General features: G+C 36.7%; 1 protein-coding gene across 8 annotated transcripts in view; it reads right to left on the reverse strand.

The window, feature by feature from the left end:
• The window catches only part of LOC116463082 (utrophin), a 565,754-nt gene that overhangs the window by 55,828 nt on the left and 488,432 nt on the right, over positions 1-21,494 (reverse strand). For all 8 annotated transcript variants that reach the window (XM_032146039.2, XM_032146038.2, XM_032146037.2 and 5 more), the window contains 4 exons: positions 21,289-21,363; positions 13,504-13,705; positions 6,356-6,441; positions 1,641-1,798 (listed from right to left, as the gene is read on the reverse strand). In XM_032146039.2, coding sequence (XP_032001930.1) covers positions 1,641-1,798; positions 6,356-6,441; positions 13,504-13,705; positions 21,289-21,363 — 521 coding nt within the window. The remainder of the gene's footprint in view (positions 1-1,640; positions 1,799-6,355; positions 6,442-13,503; positions 13,706-21,288; positions 21,364-21,494) is intronic.

The following is a 21,494-nucleotide window of genomic DNA, read 5'->3' on the forward strand; positions in this document are numbered from 1 at the left end:
CATCATCACTGGTCATTAGAGAAATGCAAATCAAAACCACAATGAGATACCATCTCACACCATTTAGAATGGCGATCATTAAAAAGTCAGGAAACAACAGACGCTGGAGAGGATGTGGAGAAACAGGAACACTTTTACACTGTTGGTGGGAGTGTAAATTAGTTCAGCCATTGTGGAAGACAGTGTGGCAATTCCTCAAGGATGTAGAACCAGAAATACCATTTGACCCAGAAATCCCATTACTAGGTATATACCCAAAGGATTATAAATCATTCTATTATAAAGACACATGCACACGTATGTTTACTGCAGCACTATTCACAATAGCAAAGAGTTGGAACCAACCCAAATGTCCATCAATGATACACTGGATAAACAAAATGTGGCACATATACACCATGGAATACTATGTAGCCATAAAAAAAGGATGAGTTCATGTCCTTTGCAGGGAAATGGATGAAGCTGGAAACGATCATTCTCAACAAACTAACACAAGAATAGAAAACCAAACACCACATGTTCTCACTCGTAAGTGGGAGTTGAACAATGAGAACACATGGACACAGGGAGGGGAACATCACACACTGGGGCCTGTCAGTGGGTGGGGGACTAGGGGAGGGATAGCATTAGGGGAAATACCTAATGTAGATGACGGGTTGATGGGTGCAGCAAACCACCATGGCACATGTATATCTATGTGACAAACCTGCACGTTCTGCACATATACCCCAGAACTTAAAGTATAAAACAAACAAACAAAAAAAGAGGCCCAAGAGAGATCATTCACTTCTTCCATCACATGAGGAAACAGCAGGAAAGGTTGCAATGAACCAGAAGGTGGGCCCTCAGCAGATACTGAATCTGCTAGCACCTTGATCATGGACAGCCTCCAGAACTGTAGAAAATAAATCTCTATTGTTTAAAAGCCACCCAGTTTATGGTATTTTGTTATAGCAGCCTGAACGAACTAAGAGAGGATACAACAGTAAAATGATAGCCACAGTCCTTGTCTTCATGGAGCTTAGGTTCCTAGAGAAGAAACAAACACTGAGCCATGAATTATATAATTCAGTGTGTAATTATAATTGTACTGAGTATGAGAAGGAAGAGGTGGATGATATTAGGTGAATATAATAGGAAAATATGGCATTATCTGAAGAGGTCAGAGAAAGATTTTCAGAGGATGTGAGAGTTAAAGCTAAAATCTAAAGATCAAATAAGGATTAGGTATGAGAAGGGAGTTAGTGGGCAATGGGGAAGGAAGAACGTCTAAACAGCAGACACAGGTCCAAAGGCACTGCTGAGGCAGGAATCAAGGAAATACAACAGTGCAGTTGGAGAGCGGAGAGCAAGGAGAGGAATGATAGGAGAGCAGGCCAGGAAAAGGGCAGGACAAACAGCAATCTAATGGCACAGGTTAAAGATTGTAGATTTTATCAAAGAAAAACAGCAAGTCTCTTTGCAAGGGTTGCTAGTTTTTGAAGCAAATGAGCCTTAGGAAATAAAATACACCACTTGTTGGAAGGTACCCAAAGTCTTCCAGTATTTGGCTCTAGCCCGAGTTCCCTATTCCATGTCTCAGAACATTCTCAAAACCCTTCCCCAACACATCCTACACACCAGTGATCCTTCATGCTTACCTGTTGGAAGCAGCTGCGAACACTTGGCTCAATATTACTGCCTCCAAAAGCTGCTACTTCACCTAGCTGCCGGGGGATCTGGATGGCATCATGAAGTAACAGGCCCAGCTGCCTCTGGTCACACATTTCTGTTGGCCCTGCCACTTCCTTAAAGAGATCTGCAAAGAGAGGCAAGAGGTTAACTTTCATCTGCCTACAGCGTTCTTTTACTTAAAATAAATCTTTGGTAATGAGGACTGAACCATGCAGATTAAAAAAATTTCAAAAGGACATGAATCTGATTAGTTGTCTCCTGAATTCCGATGACCTTAGTATTCTGATCTTAATATTCTGCATTACATATGATACTAGATTATTTTAAGATGCATGTAGTTAACCCGTTCCTGCAAGAACGGGTTACACACACATATAAACATAAATCATGCATATATAAATCAATAAACACAAATTTCCTTTTTAAAATGATACAATAAACTCATATGAATTAATTTTATGATCTTCATAAGAACTTCCCTTCTTATTAAGAAAGAATGAGCCAAAACAAAGCTTCCTTCATGACTTGTCAAAGGAATAGATGTAGTTAGGTGCTGTGGCGCATGCCTGTAATCTCATCTACCGGAGAGGCTAAGGCAGGAGGATCACTTGAGCCAGGAGTTCGAGACCAGTTTGGGCAACAAAGCAAGACCCCAACTCAAAAAAAATAAAAAACACAAAGGAATAAACGTACCTTAAATAACAAACCTTCAAATTTTAACAGATTTGTTTATCAACTTTTTGTGTTCACTCCTAAATTCAATATTCTACTAAATGTATATATATTGTAACTTATTTTAAAGACTTTTATACTCACATCTATTTTATGTAAGAAACACTAAAAAGTACAAGAAGGTGTGCTTTTTCTCCTTTGGACCAGTCTCCCATTCCTTATTAGCTATAACCACTATTTTTGTTTTACTTCATGTAATGAAATACATTTAATCAAATTTAAAAATTTGTGCATATTTTCATACAGTTTTTAGGTTTTTCCATTCATTAAAAAACTGATTTGTTTTATAATTTTCTTAATTCAGTAAAATTAAAACTCTTCTATTTTGTCCACTCTTGGTTTACCTTTTATTCACCATATACAATACTTTGAAGATCAAAATTATTATATTATTTTCAACAATAAAGCTAATAACCTAAGATAATTTACTTTTGGAATAGGAAGAAATTTCAAATACAAACAATCCACTTCATTGTATAAATTAATACTTTTTGGAAATAAATTTTCAAGTTCTAAAAATTCAAAAGCACTTAAAATCTAAATGCTCTTCATGTGACATTTTCCAAGAATAGAAGAAAGTGGAGTAAATATTTATTGGATTCTAAAAATATTTTCAAACAGTACCTGATATCAGATCAAAATGCATCATTTTCTCTCTCTCTCTTTTTTTTTGAGACGGGGTGTCGCTCTTGTTGCCCAGGCTGGAGTGCAATGGCATGATCTTGGCTCACTGCAACCTCCACCTACCGGGTTCAAGCAATTCTCCTGCCTCAGCCTCCTGAGCAGCTGGGATTACAGGCATGCACCACAATACCCGGCTAATTTTGTATTTTTAGTAGAGACGGGGTTTCTCCATGTTGGTCAGGCTAGTCTTGAACTCCCGATCACAGTTGATCTGCCCCACATTGGCCTCCCAAAGTGCTGGGGATTACAGGCGTGAGCCACCGTGCCTGGTCCATTCTCTATTTTTATAAGGAATATAATGCTAGATCTAACACTGTCAGTGGTGAAATTTCAAACTGAACCAAGCTCAGTGATATTGACACAGTAATTATAATGAAGTATGGCTTTAATTATAAGCATACATAGGGAAAGCAAATTCAATGAAGATAAATTTGATTTTTATTATAATTTTTTTCACTTAGATTTGGTTAGAGCTCTACTTATTTCTTTCCATTAAAAAAATAAGACTATCACAGACAAAAATATTTATCCAGCAGTCTTAGTATGATGTTTATTTTAAACCAGTCCCTGGGAAGAGGTCTGTTAAGTAAATAAAAGTTGATGCATACGTATAATAATCTTCGCAGAAAAGTGCACATTTTCAGCAAGATCAACTATGCCCAACTTTCCTCTTTTGAGGCATATGGCTATACCACTATGCCACTATTAAGGTAAAACTACTCACAAAACATAAGGACAAAAGTGTCCTTAGACATTTTGACATATTTCTATAAATCCTTACAAAAGTTCCCATAAAAATTCACATTCTCAACATTATAGTCAGATACAAAAAGCAGTGTCAGGGTAAAGGGGCGGGTAATAAGAAAGTCATAATCTAAAAACTCAAATTCTAATAAATCAGCACAGAAGAGATACTAATGATAATTTACAAGGATGGTTTGAAAATGTGTACTTTTCTTTTTTTTAAGGTCTCGCTTTGTCATCCAGGCTGGAAGTGTGGTGGTCCAACCATGGCTCACTGCAGCCTCCGATTCCTGGGGCTCAAGTGATCCTCCCACCTTAGCCTCCCAAGTAGCTAGGACTACAGGGATGAGCCACTGTGCCTGGTCTGTAAATGTGTTTTTGATGAGGCAAAGAAGCTAGCCAGCTATAAGCATAAAAGCCAGGGTACTGTTAGAACCTAAAAAAAGAATATTCTTAGGAAAGGACCAAGAGAAGAAGGTGTTATGGGGTGAAGACACTGACACTGGGCATTGTATTAATAAAATCAATGTTCAGACAGACACCAATGATCCTGAATGGTGGCCCTGCCATTGCATTTGAAGAGCAAATTGTCTTGAATATTAATTCTAATAAAGGAAACAATAATGATATCATGGGGGAAATAAAAACTGGAATCAGAGCGGTGGAAGGTCCTCAAAGTAAAAAGCAAAACAAAACCGCAGGACATTCCAAAGTCTGGATATCCCAGTAAAGATTTAGATTAAAGATTAAAACCCAAGAGATTTCTTATTTAATTAGTCCTAAAATGGCATACTTCCTGGATTCAATTAAATATCAGAAATTTTACTGTAGAGCCTTCTGCTTCCCCTGCCAAAATCTGAAAGTTAATGTTGAATTATCCACAATGCAAGCTTTGAGGTTGAATTTGCAAATATTTCAGAGTAAGCTCCACACTGTAACTGTTACTTTCAGAGAACCCTAATTGTTTCAGAAGCACAAGAAACCCCAAATCGGAGATCATAAAAAATCCATTTCTAATTTTGTAACATCAATGTTTTCATTAACATTTTCCTTTCCTGATCATCATAAAAAGATAACGTTTTCAGCTTTTGAAATTATATATTTTCATAATTATGATTCTGAAAACCACTTAAATTCTGGATAAAGTGCCACAAAGCAAAAGCCTTGGGCAAAGCTTTCTTCTGCATGGCTAACTAGGCTCTCACTCCGTCATAGCACCCTATCTCCTAATCCTACAATCAGCTTTTCATTTTATAAAAATCCACATTTCTTTTCACTGACATTCTTGTCAAACTATGTAGGAAAAACAAGCCATCATGGTCTAGACCTCAAATTCAAAATCCAATAACCTCACAGAAATCCCAGAAAATAAAACCTTTTAAAGTGTATGCATGTTGACATAAGACACAAAACTTAACTAAGTTTACAGGATCTATAATCAAAATATCCTATTGCTTTTTAGTATCTCTCCATTCACGTAATATCCCTAAACCTCTCCCACAAATGTATGGATTTCTCTGTAAAGAATCATCTGGGAATATGCATGGTGGGATCAAATTCACATTTTATGGACAAAAATAAATCAAAAGATACGTGATAGTAGTTAAGGGTTTGGGGACTCAGTGGCAATTGCTACCATTTATTCAACGACTGCTATTTCTAGGTACCTTAAACATTACTCCTAATTCTTCTCCAAGCAGGAATTATTAGCTTCATTTTTTCAGTTGAAGAAAATTTGCTAAATTTCAGCTTCTTGAACTGTAAAACGGGAATACTATTACCTTTTAGTTGGCAATATTCAATGAAATCACATAACCTGCCCAAAGACACTCAGCTACTAAGTGATAGAGATTTGAAGACAGGTCTCCTTGGCTCCTGAACACAAGACTTTGCCAAAGCCAATACACCTTTCATTAACTGACAGGTAAAGGAACACTGTTGATTTATTTGGTAAATCCAAATACAATAAAAATTTAAAAATCCTGTTTTATTTTGTCACAACTGTAAAACATATTTATTTAGGATTATCGTCTATGTCCGTAAAGGTTCTAGTTCATCTTTTTATTTTAAGCATTGGAAGTATAAAGAAATAAAAAAAAATTTGGGCTTTGGAGTCAGAAAAACTTAGTATCTAATTCTAGCCCCATCCCTTATCAGCTCTGCAGTCTTAGACTAGATTCTTAACCTATCTCAGCATTAATTTTCTCAGCCAGAAAATGGAAATCTCAAATGCCTACATTATGGAGGGATTATTCTAAGAATTAAATGAAATATAGTTTGTAGTTGGGTCTCACTCCATCCTGGCACCTCACCTCTTAGTTATAATCAGCTTTCCATTTCACACAAAGCCCCAAGTCTTTGCACTGCCACCCTTTGTCTAACTTGGTATAGGCACAGTAAGGGTTAAAAAAAGAGAAAGAACTATTACTACTAACAAATTATATAATGTAAGTTTCCAATAAATTGTTATAATCATTATTATTACTAAAAACACTGTTGGTATAAGAAAGGTCTTACATACATCTGTATTTTTCTTCCAAGAGACCTTTGGAGAGAGACATTAATCCAATCTTCAGACTCTGCACTCTAATTTTTCCAGTTCGACCCCTAAAATTATAAGAATGTTAATGTGTTAGATGCATTTAAAACCATCTAGAGCATGTTAATTGTTTCTGAATATCTATTTTCTTGGAGGTAAACCATCCAAAATAATTGTATCTTAAAGGTGCAACTTTTCTATTAACTTTTAACAATTAATATTAAACCTATACTATAATTTCATGACATATATTAACAGAGTGGCCAAGTCTAGAAGAATACACAGCTTGAAGTCACTTTGCACACAACACATGAACTAAGAACGAATTAAAACAAAATGAAAATGATGATTATAAAGCTGAAAAGACTTCACCTTTAAAAATACTATGAATTGGCCGGGTGCAGTGGCTCACGCCTGTAATCCTAGCACTTTGGGAGGCCGAGGCAGGCGGACCACCTGAGGTCGGGAGTTTGAGACCAGCCTGACCAACATGGAGAAACCACGTCTCTACTAAAAATAAAAATACAAAATTAGCCAGGCGTGGTGGTGCATGACTGTAATCCCAGCTACTCGGGAGGCTGAGGCAGGAGAATCACTTGAACCTGCGAGGCAGAGGTTGCAGTGAGCCGAGATCATGCCATTGCACTCCAGCCTGGGTGTCAGAGCAAGACTCCATCTCAAAAAAACAAACAAACAAAAAAAGACTATGAATTAAACCTATATGTTAATAATTATAGATGCAAGATTCCAAATAGCTAGAGCTACACACACTATGTATGTGACTTCATACAGCAAGAAAAGTCTAGTGATATATCTAAAAACAAGAACACAGACTAGAAACTTAACTATATACTAAGAGCTTACAACTTGCTGAATACTAATTGGTAATTAAGTATTAAGTATAAATATTGGTATTTAAGTATTCAGCAAATTATGAGCCCTTAGTATATAGTTAATTTTCTGTCAATGCAGTTTTTATAAATTACTATTGCAATTTTAATAGTCAGTGATCTTAGACAGATGTGAAATCCCTATTTGGGGAAGTATCAAATTATAATTAAAACCAGAATATATTAATTAATCAACATTAGAACATAGTTTTACACAATGCTAAGGATAGATCATTTCCATGTCATTTATAAGTCGACCAGATGAAACATGTTTTTTTATCTTTAAAAGCACAGAGTTTTCTTAATTTCATTGCTTATCAAAGAATTACTGAGTAATCTACCAAATGTTAGTCACAGTAGTCCCAGTCCTAGGGATTGGAAGATAATTACAAAAATTAATAAGATATTATCCTTCCTATGGAATAACACATAGCCCAGAAAAAAAGCCTTTATTGCTATCTTTATTATTGCAGATTTAGGATCCGTTTTCATTTTAGGTTTTTATTGTCCATTTTCTTATATGTTTTTAATACACAAGTACAGCACACTTAAAACCTATAACTAAAAGTTTACATAAATATATTAATGTATAAAAGTTAACAATTTGTGCTATTTTAAAAAACATAAATATTTGTATCTTGTAACTTTAATTTTAAGCAGTCTTCTTGCCAAACTATATTTAATCATTGATTCTATTGCTATTTTTACTACTTATACTAATTGATATTCTTCCATTCTCAACTATATATACTGAAGGAAGTTTCTGTATGCATATTATGACCTATAAAATATGCAATAAATAAGAAAGGAAATCGTGCTTAGGGATTGGTGCAATCTATTTTCAAAGTACTCCCTCAATGGGCTAGAGTTTATAATTTATATTAAATCATATCTAATAAACTTACTGAACCCTTAGGATGTAGGTATATGACATTCAGAATTAACCTATGAAGTGATTAATACTTAATATTAAAATAAACATAGCCCTTCTAAGCAGAATTTCTAAATTAATATAATCATTTCTCACAATTACAGAAACACTAGTTTCACATTAACCCTACAGACAGCCATGCTACAAACTGTGTTTCTACTTTATATTTTTTAGAAGTTTCCTAATTATCACGTGAAACAGACAATGTTTGCTTCCTTTCAAAAGCAGGAAATTTTTACTCTCTGGACCCAGTCAGACAACAGACTTGCAGAGGATAACAGAAGGCTTTGTGAATGGGCTGAGACAAGCACATGAATGTGGCTAAGGATAAAGTGATGATCCCTACAGGGAAAAATGGTCAAAATAATATGCATTAAAGCATGACTCCCACTCTACTGTCACAACACAAGAAAGGAATATCATCAGGAAGACAATTGACGCTGTCAATCACCCATTCATCACACCATCACCAGTTACGAAGGCTTACTGTGATCCCGGCATTGCTCTGTGTACTGTTGGGACCAAGAGAAAAGCAGAAGACATGATTCCTACCCCAATGAACTCACACACTGGCTGAGGAAGGTAAGATAAGAATACAACTAGAAAACATATGGGACAATCTTTATGTATGGAAATCAAAAATCAAGTACAAGATCATTGTGGCTGCCTATCATTAGTGATTTAGTCTAGGTAGTCATTAGTTTCACAACAAGTGACAGAGAAGATAAACCTGAAATCAGACATAGACGGTATGTCATGGCATGACTGTCCCAAGTAGGAGAAAGTAGAGTATCACAGAGAAAGCCTGAGCAAAGGCACAGAGACAGGGGTGTGAGCCTTGGAGATAAGACACATTCAGGCCGGGCGTGGTGGCTCACGCCTGTAATCTCAGCACTTTGGGAGACTGAGGCGGGTGGATCACGAGGTCAGGAAATCGAGACCATCCTGGCCAACATGGTGAAACCCCGTCTCTACTAAAAATACAAAAATTAGCTAGGTGTGGTGGCACGTGCCTGTAATCCCAGCTACTCAGGAGACTGAGGCAGGAAAACACCTTGAACCAGGGAGTCGGAGGTTGCAGTGAGCTGAGATCACGCCACTGCACTGCAGCCTGGCAACAGAGTGAGACTCTGTCTCAAAAAAACAAAAACAAAAACAAACAAATAAGATGCATTCAGGTGGGTCAGAGACTTGCATCAAGGTTAACTGGTTGACCAAACTGTACAGGTTATGTGGGACCAGAAAATAAAGGACATTGATGTAAATAAGCTACCTGGATGTGAGAGACAAGAGGGAGACAGTAACATATATTAGTAAGTGACATAGCCCAGTGTTGACATATTTAGTCTCCTGATAGTTTTCATAGGCAACGCTTTAAATTGGTTGAACTATAAAGACATTTACTTTATAAAATTATACCATCTTTGGAATAGTGGAAAAAATGACACTGCAGCAAATGAGGTTAATATTTTTGGTAGGAAAAAAACACATTTAAACCAAGTACTCCAGATTATTGCTTTATATCATGATTTCAACACTTTTGATTTCCATTAAATCCAGAAGGAAGATTGTGAAATTAAGACCTTTCAATCTGGGAAGATGACTTAGGCTGCAAATTCATAAATGAAATCAATTTTATCTTTATAAAGTACTTTCTATATATATTAGTTCATTTGCCCTTCATAATCACCTTTTGTGTGGTAAGCAGAGTGGATATTTTTGTTTCAATTTTTCAGATGAAAAATTAAGATGCCAATGTTAAGTAGCTGCCAACTCACACAGCAATCAGAACCAAAAATTTGAATTCTTGTCATCCATGACAGATGAAAATAAATTCTTTTTACAAAGTTCAGAATATCAGGAGGTGGGTACATGTTAAAATTGGAAAAAAACCGTTCACTTAAAATAAAGTATGTTTCCTAGATATGGCAATATAGTAAGAATAATCAAATGATTATCAAAGGACTGAACATTAGTTCTTTAATTACGACTAATATGTAATAGGTAGATAAATTCTCCTGTCTCACTGGGTAAGGTTTTCAATTAGTAAAGAGAAAAGGGCAGAATTAAAGATCCCGAAATCCTTCTACTTTGAGAATTCTGTGATCTGTGTTTGCGTCACTCATTATCAAGAGATGGCTGAAGCTGAAAACACCAGGTCTGGCTGTATCACATGACAGGAAGGAAGGCAGTCACTGATACATGATTAGTGAGTGAATGTCAGGATGGCTGAATGAATAGAAGTGTTAGAACAAGGTACCATTCCTCAGATTCACAGATGTATGAGTCTGTAATGTCCTAAGTGGAGGGTAGATAGTAATTTCTAACTGATTCTCAAAGAAAATTATTGGTTGAAAAGAGTTAATAACTATTATTGAGATTAATAAATAAATCATGGTTGTTAGAGAAACCTGGGCAACCAACTCTGGCCGTCTGACATTACTGTCGTAAGAGTAACTGTTTTTTCCATAGATGAATCCCCAATACTCCTCTCCAAGATAGAAAGCTACACTGCATGGGCACCATTCTGATCCAGCATGATCTTTGCCATCTTTCTTTTGCATAGATGGGAGATTAGTCCTGAAAGATTTTTTTTTCCTTTAAAATGAAAAATGAGAAATTTCAAGATACTGTCTTTCTAAATGAGAAACAGTGGCAAAGTGTAGCATTTCCCACATATTCCCATTTGATGGTGGCAAGTGGAACTGTGCCAACACTTAACTCCCTAGAATATGAATCACGCCATTTCACACACTGCTTCCTCCCAAACAAGTGGCACTATTCCCTTTGGGCTGTCCGGTGAAAAGAGCATATGTGTGCATTATGCACTGAGGAACTGTGTCCCCTAAAATTTATAGGTTAAGGTCCTAACTCCTAGTACCTCAGAATGTGACTGTATTTGGAGATAGGGTCTTTAAAGATGTAATTAAAATGAGGTCATTAGAGTGGGTCGTAATCTGATATGACTGGTGTCCTTAGAGGAAGAGGAGATGAGCACACATCAGACAAGGAAAAATCATGTGAAGACACAGGGAGAAGACGACCATCTGCAGACCAGAAAGAGTGGCTTCCATAAAGACGCAACCCGGCCAACACCTTGATCTCACACTCTTAGTGTCTAGAACTGTTAGGAAATAAATTTCTCTTGTTGAAGCCATCCAGTCTATCATTCTTTGTTATGGCAGCCCCAGAAAACCAAAACACTGTGTCAGAGTCACAGACAACAGAAGGCAACTGAACCTCTTCTCCAGTTCTTCCTTAAAATGTAGTTCAAGATGTACACCTCTACCATATTCTATAGGACAGAATGGAGTTCCTAAGTATTCTATTAATTTAGCAATTTTCCTGGGATGTAAAAGTTAAGTTACAGGCTTTGTAGTTAAAACATCTTTGACCAACTATTTTGGTGAATTTACTATGAAAAAGTATCTTTTTAGGATTTAAATTATTGAAGAGCAACTTAATGGTGGATTAAGGCTAATGGTAATATTTTACCCTAGGAGAACTTAAAATGTGCATTAAAATGAAATGTATTAAAAATATCAGACAGGGATATCGCAAATCCTGTATTCATTATGGTAACTGAGACTCATGCTTCAGTGAGCTTCTTAAGAGCCCTCAAGCACACAGTGGCTGATTATTTAGAAAGACTTTGTTATGATATTTGTGAATGCTGAAAGATAAAATACTTTTCTAATTAAAAAAATAGAGGAGGATAGGGAAAGTTTCATTAATTGGTACAAAAGTACATATAGGTAGGGGGAATAAGTTCTAATGTTCTACAGCACTGTAGTGTGAATATAGTAAACAATAATTTTTCTCACAGGTTCAAAAGATAGAACAGAGGATTCTGAATGTTTCCAACATAAAGAAGTAATGAATATTTCAGGTGATGGATATTTTAACTTCCCTGATTTGATTTTTACAAACTGTATGCATGTATTGAAATATCACTGTGTACCTTATAAATATGTACAGTTATTACATGTAAACTAAAAGAAATAGAAAAAAAAACCCAAACTTTAGTCAGCTCATTGCTAAAGCTATCATCATCATTATTTACTTCTTATACAGAACCAATCAGCTCCTAAATGTGTGCATTTATGAATGATCATCTATCTTCTTTATCTCTAAATCGAAGGTTGGTAAATACAAATTTTCATGTAGCTAATTAATAGACAATAACTTTTTGGGTATGAGAGGCAAAACAACAGTTCTAGTTTTCTTTTCTTTTTTTTTTTTTTTTGAGACAGTCTTGCTCTGTCACCCAGACTGGAGTGGAGTGGCGTGATCTCAGCTCACTGCAACCTTTACCTCCTGGGTTCAAGAGATTCTCCTGCCTCAGCCTCCCAAGTAGCTGAGATTACAGGCACCTGCCATGATGCCTGGCTAATTTTTGTATTTTTAGTAGAGACAGGGTTTCACCATGTTGGTCAGGCTGGTCTCAAACTCCTAACCTCAGGTCATCCACCCACCTTGGCCTCCCAAAGTGCTGAGATTACAGGTGTGAGCCACCACGCCCGGCCCAGTTCTAGTTTTCTTATTTCATCTTTGCATACTTTAACCCCCTACCAGAACAATTAGTAATTCCTAATGTTTCAGAAATATCAGCCCACAGCAGGTCTTTCTAGAACTATTTCACAAATGCACTGTCGTATTCAAAAGGGCCAAGTTAATGGCAAATGAGTTATGCTGGGAGTTGAGTGTGCTTTATGAACAGTGAGTACCTAATTAAATGACAGATATTAAAGTGTCCTGTAGCATAAATTATTTAAAACACCATATATGTACACACACACACACACACACACACACACACACATAACCACTATGCAAATAAAGCGAATATTAAAAGACTATCTCGTTCATGGCCATTCAAATCACTCTTCAGTTGGATTACAAAGATTGTAGAGCAGATTATTATGAGCTAATAAATTATTGTAATTCATAACAATAAATAGAATATTTTTTATTTTGAAAAAAGAATACTGTGAGACATTATGAAACAAGAAGAAAGTAGGACTTAGTTATACTGTTTCACCTAGCTTCTTGGCAAAGAATACTATAAATTTGACAGTCTTTGTAAATTGAAGCAAAATTTTAAAATGAAAGATGTACATTCTTTTCTGTTCTATTGTTTGTTAAGAAGCTCAATGACTTGTAAAATCATTCATTTTCAACAACATAAATATTTCCACTGGGAAAGTAATTTGAAAGCACTTATTAAAAAATTCACTTAAAAATCAGACATTTTCTATTAACATATTTCATTCAATGATTGTATTTTAATGAGAAAAATATAAACTTACGTGTCATACACATTGAGCAACCAATTGAGACACATATCAACACAGAGTGGAACGTTGACCAGGTCCTTATGCATTTGCTCAAGTCCATCATAAGTTGTTGTCAGACAGTTGATGACATCTGGAACACTGAGGAGCTGGTCATTTTGGTTCAACTTGTGCTGTTTGAAAATTTCATTTGTTGTACTCAACTCTAAGAGATCCACTAACCAGGAGAGAAGAAGGAATGTGTACAGTCATTACATTACATTACATTACATAACAACATCACAACAAAGGCATTTCTAGTCTCAAGTATTTAGCTTGATTCTTCAATTTAAGAATCTATCCTTGTTAGCTAAATTTCAGCTTTTAAAGAAACAAACACATTTCTATTCTTACATTTTACCACACTTTCATACTTTTGAATCTGAACTCTGTCGCTTCCCAATCTTATCTCATTTTTTGCTCTTTGGAATATTAATTGTTCCTACTTTCTTTTTCCGGCTTTCCCTTTGCCAGGCTCTTTTTGCTTTTAAATGTAGCAAGGCATAAATCTCTCACTCTACTCCAAATGGCAACACATCTCAAATATTACACTGCTCTCCTCATCTTAACTCCTGCAAACAGCCTGTGCACTGTTCTCTTTATTCTTTGTATCACAGCCAAACTAATTGTTCTTAAACAGTTTTTTATCATGTACATCATTACATACAAAGTTTACTGAAGATGCTCCATATTAAAAAACAGGTTTTATAGAAAAATAACAGCTCTCCACTGCCTGTTGAATCAAGCCTGATCTATAAGATTGTCACAATCTGGCCCTAACCTGGTTTACTTCCAATGATGCTCTGACACAGAGGTGACCTGTAGCTAAGAAGAAGTACTAGAGCAGTCAGTACTCTAGACACAGAGGTGACCTGTAGCTAAGAAGAAGTACTAGACAGTCCCCACATCCGTTGGTCTTCACAAATTTGTTCCCATCCTTACTCTTCATGTGTACAACATCTATGGTAGGCATGGCTGGGGCTAGAGCCAGGAGGGTGTGCACAGGAGGCAAAGGCAGAGCCCCTGCTCTGAAAAACATACTGATGGCTTTACTAAAAGGAGGAGTAAACATGCCCTATGAGAAGAATATGCAAATTTCTGCTAGAGCTACTACTTCTAGGAGAGGAAGGACAACTGGAAAAGGCTCCCTGGAGAGGTGCGATTTGAAATGGGCTTAGAAAAATGGGTAAAATACAAGAGATCCACATGAAGTGAGGAAAGAATTCCAGGTTTAGAGAAGTGCTTGAGAAAAGGCAAGAATTCACTCAAGCCCAGAGGCTCTAAGGAATGGTGGACTGCAGTGTGGGTGATGCGTGACTTACACACGAGTGGTGTTTGCCTACAGTGAAACAGACAGGAGAAATGCATGATCCAGGCACACACTGCCCAAGGGGAGGCCTGCAAAGGCCTGAAGGAGGAGTTTAGATGAAAACGACAAAAATTTTTTTAATTTAATCAATTTTAAGTCATTCATTCACTAACTGAAAACAAAGAGACAAAGCAGATTATCAAACTACCATGTATCTATCTATACATTTATTGAGTGTGGAGATGACTCTTCTAAATTTAAACATCTGGGTAAGGAAAATCAGAGCCCACACTAATTTAAGGTCTGCTCATAGACATCAGTTTTTATAAAATTCTTTCTCTCTGTATTTAACCTTTTAGCATAAAAAAATTAGACTAGAAGAACTCTAATCTTATTTTTGCTGATTTTTTTAACTTTTTAGCATTAAAAAATAAGAGGCAAAGAGAAAATAGTTGGTTATTTACATATATGTTATATATTTAACTTTTAGAATTAAAAATAAGAGGCAAAGAGAAAAAATAAGGTTATATACATATAAAACCAACTTCTTTCTCTTCGCCTGATGCAAAAACTGTTCTCTCAAAAAATATAACATATTTTGACAGTTAACTAAAACGAACAAATAGTATTTGTATTTATCCATTTGTGACCATTGAATAACTAATAATTTTGAATTTTTAAAGACATATGAAATGTGTCCATGCTAGCTGTCTGAGTAACACAGAATTATTTATTTTTTAAGTTATCTACAAATTAAAAGAACTGCTTTAAACGCATAGAGTAAAATGATTTCAAAAACAACTCAACAGGGAAGACTTTTTTTTTCTTTTTTTTTTAAAGAGATAAACATAAAACATACAAGTCTGGATAACGAACCAATCCATTTCCTTCAGATGTCAAATGTATCATTGGTAAACTTAAGCTAATAACAAAAATAAGTCAAATAAGCTTCATATGAGTTAGAGAAGGGGTCAGAAAAAAACTAAGAACCATCTGGAATTTTCACTGTAATTCTTACCTCATTTCTTTGCCCTGTACAGTTGACGCTTGAATAGCGCCAGTTTGAACTGTGAGGGTCCACCTACACATGGAGTTTTTTCAATTAAAGTTAAGCACTGAATGTGCCTGCCTCTCTTCCCTCCTCTACCCTTTCTGCCTCTGTTACCCCTGAGACAGCAACACCAACTGCTCCTCTTCTTCCTCCCCCTCAGTTTAATCAACATGAAGTCAACGAGGATGAAGACCCTTTATGATGATCACTTCCACTTAGTGAACATTAAATATATTTTGTCTTTTAATACTTTCTATTTTCTTTTCTCTAGCTTACTTTGTTGTAGAATAAGAGTATATAATACATAGCATATCAAATATGTGTTAATTGACTGTTAACATGTTAAGTTTTGGGTGTCAAGGGTCAACTGTAAACAGTTTTCAATTGTTAACCTCTAGAGGGCAGAAGCAAAATGCCTGACAAAGGACAGTGTTTAATAAAGGGCAGTAGCTGGGGAACTACAGCTCCCCACAGACACCAAGGAACATATTCAAATATGGCCAAAAGGCTCTAAGTTTTCTGAATTCCAACATTAATTATGCCAGTAACACAGCACTGCTGTTGGATCCCCACATGGCATCAGGTGACAACAGACCAAATTCCAAAAAGCCCATTTCCTGCATCAGGCTGTCCTTGCATTTCTTTCTGAAGTCTCCCTGGTTATACACTCTGTAGCTGTGACACTAATTTGCCACACCCCACAGACTATCATGTCTTCAATTTTTAGTGATTTACTCTGACACTTTGTCTTAGTGCCTAAGTCAAGCATAAATCCTCCTGAAATGTGTCACATTTAGGTACCTTTAAAGAACTGACTACATTTAAATCATAGAAAATTATGATTAAGATTTTCTCATTTCAAAGGGAGAAAAATGACAAGCTCAGTCATGAGGCAAATGAAACAAACAGCAGAATCATTTTCTATCCAACTTTCTGATTTTTTCTTTAATCCCACATACGAGACACAGGGGATGGAATAGAAATGCATCATCATTCTCCTGTTCTGCAAAACAATGAACACTGTTAAGCACCCAATCTTGGGCTTCTGTGACACTTCTCCAGGTGTCAAGCTATGTGGCCATTCTTTATTTTTTTATTTTATTATTATTATTATTATTTTTAGCATTTCCCCTATCTCCTCTTCCCCAGAAATATAGGCAGAGCTCAAGGTTTCACATCTGGCCTTTCACTCTGTGAGCCTGAGGCCCTCACTCACTCCCCTTACTTCTGTTATTGCTTCTCTTTGGATGGCTCCAGATTCTCTTTTCCCCTGCTGATCTCCTGCCTCAACACTTGACCCACGTCCCATTGCTCTGATCCCTACAAGAGCTATATAATTCTCTTTTAGGAACCTCTGCCCATAAAGGCCTGACCTTCTTGTCATGATGAAATCCAGTCTGCAAACCGTGAAATATCCTAACATCCTTCCTTCTTCTACCCACCACAATTTACCAACTACTCAATACCCCCAGTCATCAGTTCTTCCTCAGGCAGCCTTAAAAATCCAGACCCTCATCTCCCCTCCTACAACTCCCAGCCAGCTCAGCCTTGGTCATCCTTCGCCTGAACTATTTACCCATTCTCTGTTCTCTGCCCTTTGGTCTTTCTTAGATATTCCCTAAAGCATAATTCCACCTCTGGCCCTATCTCTAAACTCCCACAATACAGAAAATGCCTCATGGCTCCCCATTCTATAACGAAAAATATCCAAACATGAAATACAACACAATAAGAACTTGAGGAACAAAACAGAAAGGAATTTCAGGAAAGAAATGACCTTCAAATTGACCTAAACTAACTTTAAGGAAATTTCTGGATATTGGACAAAATAGCTAAGCTATTCCATTCAGACTCTATAACTTGATGTTCCCTGAACGCCATCCACACCTTAATTCTCACACAGATAACTCCTTCCCTTCTTATCCCCAATTAACTGTCCCATGCCTAAATCCCTAAATCCCAGGTGCCTTTTATAGCCTGGCTCATATGCCCATTAATCAAGGAAACCTGCCTTCTTCTTCATAATGAGGGGACTCTCTCCCTCCTCAGAACATACTTCTCTTTTGCTTCTCTGCTATTATCTATCACATAAAGTTTCAAAATCAAAATACAAAGGAATACAGAAAATACCTATGTGTGGTCTAAAAGAAAATAATAGAACAAACACCCATTAGTCCATCACACAGCTGAAAAAAACAGAATGTTACCACTATCTTGGAAGCTCCTTGGAAATCCTGCCTAATTACATCCTCTTACAATTACAGGGGTAACCATTAACCTTTGTATTTCACTTTCAGTTTTTAAAAGTGTATATAGCGTTAGTTTTGCATGGGTTTGAACTACATATAAATGGAACACAGTGGTACACATTTTTTTCTGCCATTTAATTTTTTCATTTAGTTTTATAGTTCTAAGATTAAATCATGTTGATGCTGATTAGTAGCTCATTGATTTTTGCTGCTGTATTATATTTACAAATACGCCAAAACTGAGTAAGTTTTACTATTAAAAAGTGCTGCTGTAAATCTCCTTGGACACATCTTCTGGCGTACTGCTATACATCTCCTTGGACACATCTTCTGGCGTACTGCTATACAACCTTCAAACTGAAGTCATTCACTCAATGTGTCCTAAGAAACCCTGCTCCGTGCCAGAAATTGTATGAGGTCCTAAGTAGAGATGAACACAGACTGATCCCTCCCATGATGGAGAAGGAAACAATAACTAATAAACAGAATATTAAAAATTACGACTGACACTTTGCCTTACTGCCTAAACCAAGCACCAGAAGTGTCATGTAAGGAAAAGAACAGTTCTATGAGGAGCCATCGAAAACTTCATTAAAAGAGAGGTGATCAACAACATTGAGACCTACAGGAATGAGTGTACCAGCCAAGGGAAGAACAGAAGTATTAAGTTGGTGCAAAAGTAATTGAGGTTTTTGCCATTACTTTTAATGAAATATCCTAACTTACTTTTAATGGCAAAAACAGCAATTATTTTTGCACCAACCTATACAAAGCGCTAGGACAAGTGCTTTTTAGGCAGGAGGAATGGAATACAGCGTTTGCCATTTCTATCACTAAGTGGATGATGAAATGGTGATGCCCCGGCAGAGCAGAGGGAAGGAGGTGGACAGAGAGGTGAGCCAGGCAAAGACCATTCCATTCTGAGGGCAGCAGCAATCTTTTGTAAGCAGGGCACTGGGTCCACGTGCAACGTTCTCCAAATATGAGTTCCTTCAGTGTGAGAATCAAGTCTCTTTATACTGTTTTATCTCCTGCACAATCTTGGAGCCCAACAGATGAATGAACAATGACACTGCCCTCTGCCTTATGCTGGGTGGGGATATGCACATAATGAGAGACAGCCATGACCTAAAGTAGTTCACAGTGGAGACGGGACAATCCACCTAACATTATTCGAGCATACAAAGGCAAGCACTTGTCACTAAGGTGAGAGAACCTGCTATTACAGGCAATCATAAACTACTGGGAAAAACGTGGAGACGGGTAGGATTAGCTTGTAAATGTTTCCAAAAGAGGTAAATCTTTAACAGTATTTGGGAGGAAAAAAGGGTTACAGGCCATTGCAGAGAAAGGGTCAGGGTATTTCTAGTAAACGGAAAGGAAGGGAGAGGAAGAAGCAGATTAATAATAAACTGGTGAGCTCCAGGAGTAGCCCACAGGCCTTGGCTGGAGGGCAGTGGGAGAAGGCTATGGGAAAAGTGAAGGCCAGTTGGCTCTGAAGAAAGTACCTCATATACTTGAAATCCAATACAATCTAGCCCTTTTCTAGCTGTCATTTAGTTGTTTAATTGTCATTACCAATCTTGTTTAGTTTAGAAGTTGGAGGAGCGTCCCTTCTGTTCCTCTCAGGTTTGAGGGGAAGAGCTGAGGAGGGGTTTTTTTTCTTTAGGAATCCAAAGAACCAAGAGAAGAAAACACCAAATGTGTTAATATGTTTATCCACCCAGAAGTGTTTTTGAAAACTGGGACCATGTTCATAACAACAAAAAGCAGTCTTCTGTCAATGGAAATTTTGTGGCTGAGTCATTTGTCCTCATTTTACAGCTCATCAGGCCTAAGAAGAACTTCCAGACCCGTCAACTGGATCCTGGATGTGCAGCTGAGCCTCTTTCAAAACTGCTGTCACCATGGACTCCTGCGCAGACCAAACATCCCTTTTGTGTGTTCATAATTTACTTCCTATTCTCTTTTTGCTCAACATACTGATCAGTAGCCAGCACGTGGTGGCTTTCTTTGCTTTGTCCTGGTAATTCCGCAACACTTGCTGCAACTACTACAACCTGCTAATTATCTTAGAGGATCTGTGGATTATGCAAGAGTCAAGGTCATCTCATTCTTCCTTGTTGCCTTATCTGGAGGTGTCTTTCAGCCCTGTAGACTTCTCTTCCATATATAGCTTAAGCTTTTCTTATTTTCAAGCTTTGCATTCCTGTTTTTTCTCAATGACGTTATACCTCTCTTAACTCTTCCTGCAGCCAGCTTAAAATTTATTGCTAATTTCTATTGACTTCCAAGCAGCAGATTTTTCAACTCTAACGTATCATTTTTCAAAGCATAATTTTCAAAGCATCACTGAACTGCCTACACGTATATTAACAGTTAACAAAAGGTAGCAAACAAGAATACTTGAAACTTTTCAATTTACCCTATCTTAAAAGAATAGGTAAATATCACTTTCCACATCAACTATCTGACAAGGCCTAGGGTAGACTCAATCATTAGAACTAAAACCACAAATAGAATCCAGATAGCATAAATCTATATGCTAAGTACTCACACTGCTACTTAATTTTAGGTTATTTTGCAGGGGGAAATATCCTTTCGATGAAAGGACTGTCACAGAATTCCACTCTGAACACATCCTCCACAGGAAAAATGCAATGATAATACTAAATGTCTCAAGATATATTTAAAAGAAAATAGAGCATTTTATCTCACTTGTTAAGGTGCCAGTTCAATTTTAGATCAGGAATGTGATTTTTTAGTGTTTCTTTATATACAGTTATATTGAGACAAACTGGAACTCTACGCTTCCAAATGGGCAAAAGGTACTGAAAACACATGACTTAATACTTTCTTTGATTTAATCCTTTTAAATTGGGTGGCAGCACAATTTTTGAAAAAGCTTTTTACATTACTCCTGTGTTTTGGTTAATTTTGTTCTCCAAGTAAGAATGGCATGTGTTCAGTACTGCACACTGATGGGGCAAGTAATAAAACATTTATAGAAACAAAACCAACTCCTTGAGTGAGGTACACTGAAAACCAGATTAACTTGGCAAACACTCCATCCTCTTCATTTATCTTTCTCTTGGAAAAAAAAAAAAGGCAATTCAAGTAACAGATTGATTAACTTTGGAAGAATAACTCACAACATAGTGCTTTTTGTAGTCTTCGGATTTTGATTGCTGTACGGTAGGCAGAAAAACGTACGTTATTCAGGTCAGCTGAAATAGAAAAAGGAAGAATTCGAAGATAGGCTTATTATTGAATATATATTGAATGCCCAGAATGTATCTGGTTACTTTGGATGATGAAAAAATATTATGTCTGCCTGAAATAAAAAGTCTTCTCCCAA

Source organism: Hylobates moloch, unplaced genomic scaffold (genome assembly GCF_009828535.3).
Source record: "Hylobates moloch isolate HMO894 unplaced genomic scaffold, HMol_V3 SCAFFOLD_27, whole genome shotgun sequence".
Lineage (NCBI taxonomy): Eukaryota > Metazoa > Chordata > Mammalia > Primates > Hylobatidae > Hylobates > Hylobates moloch.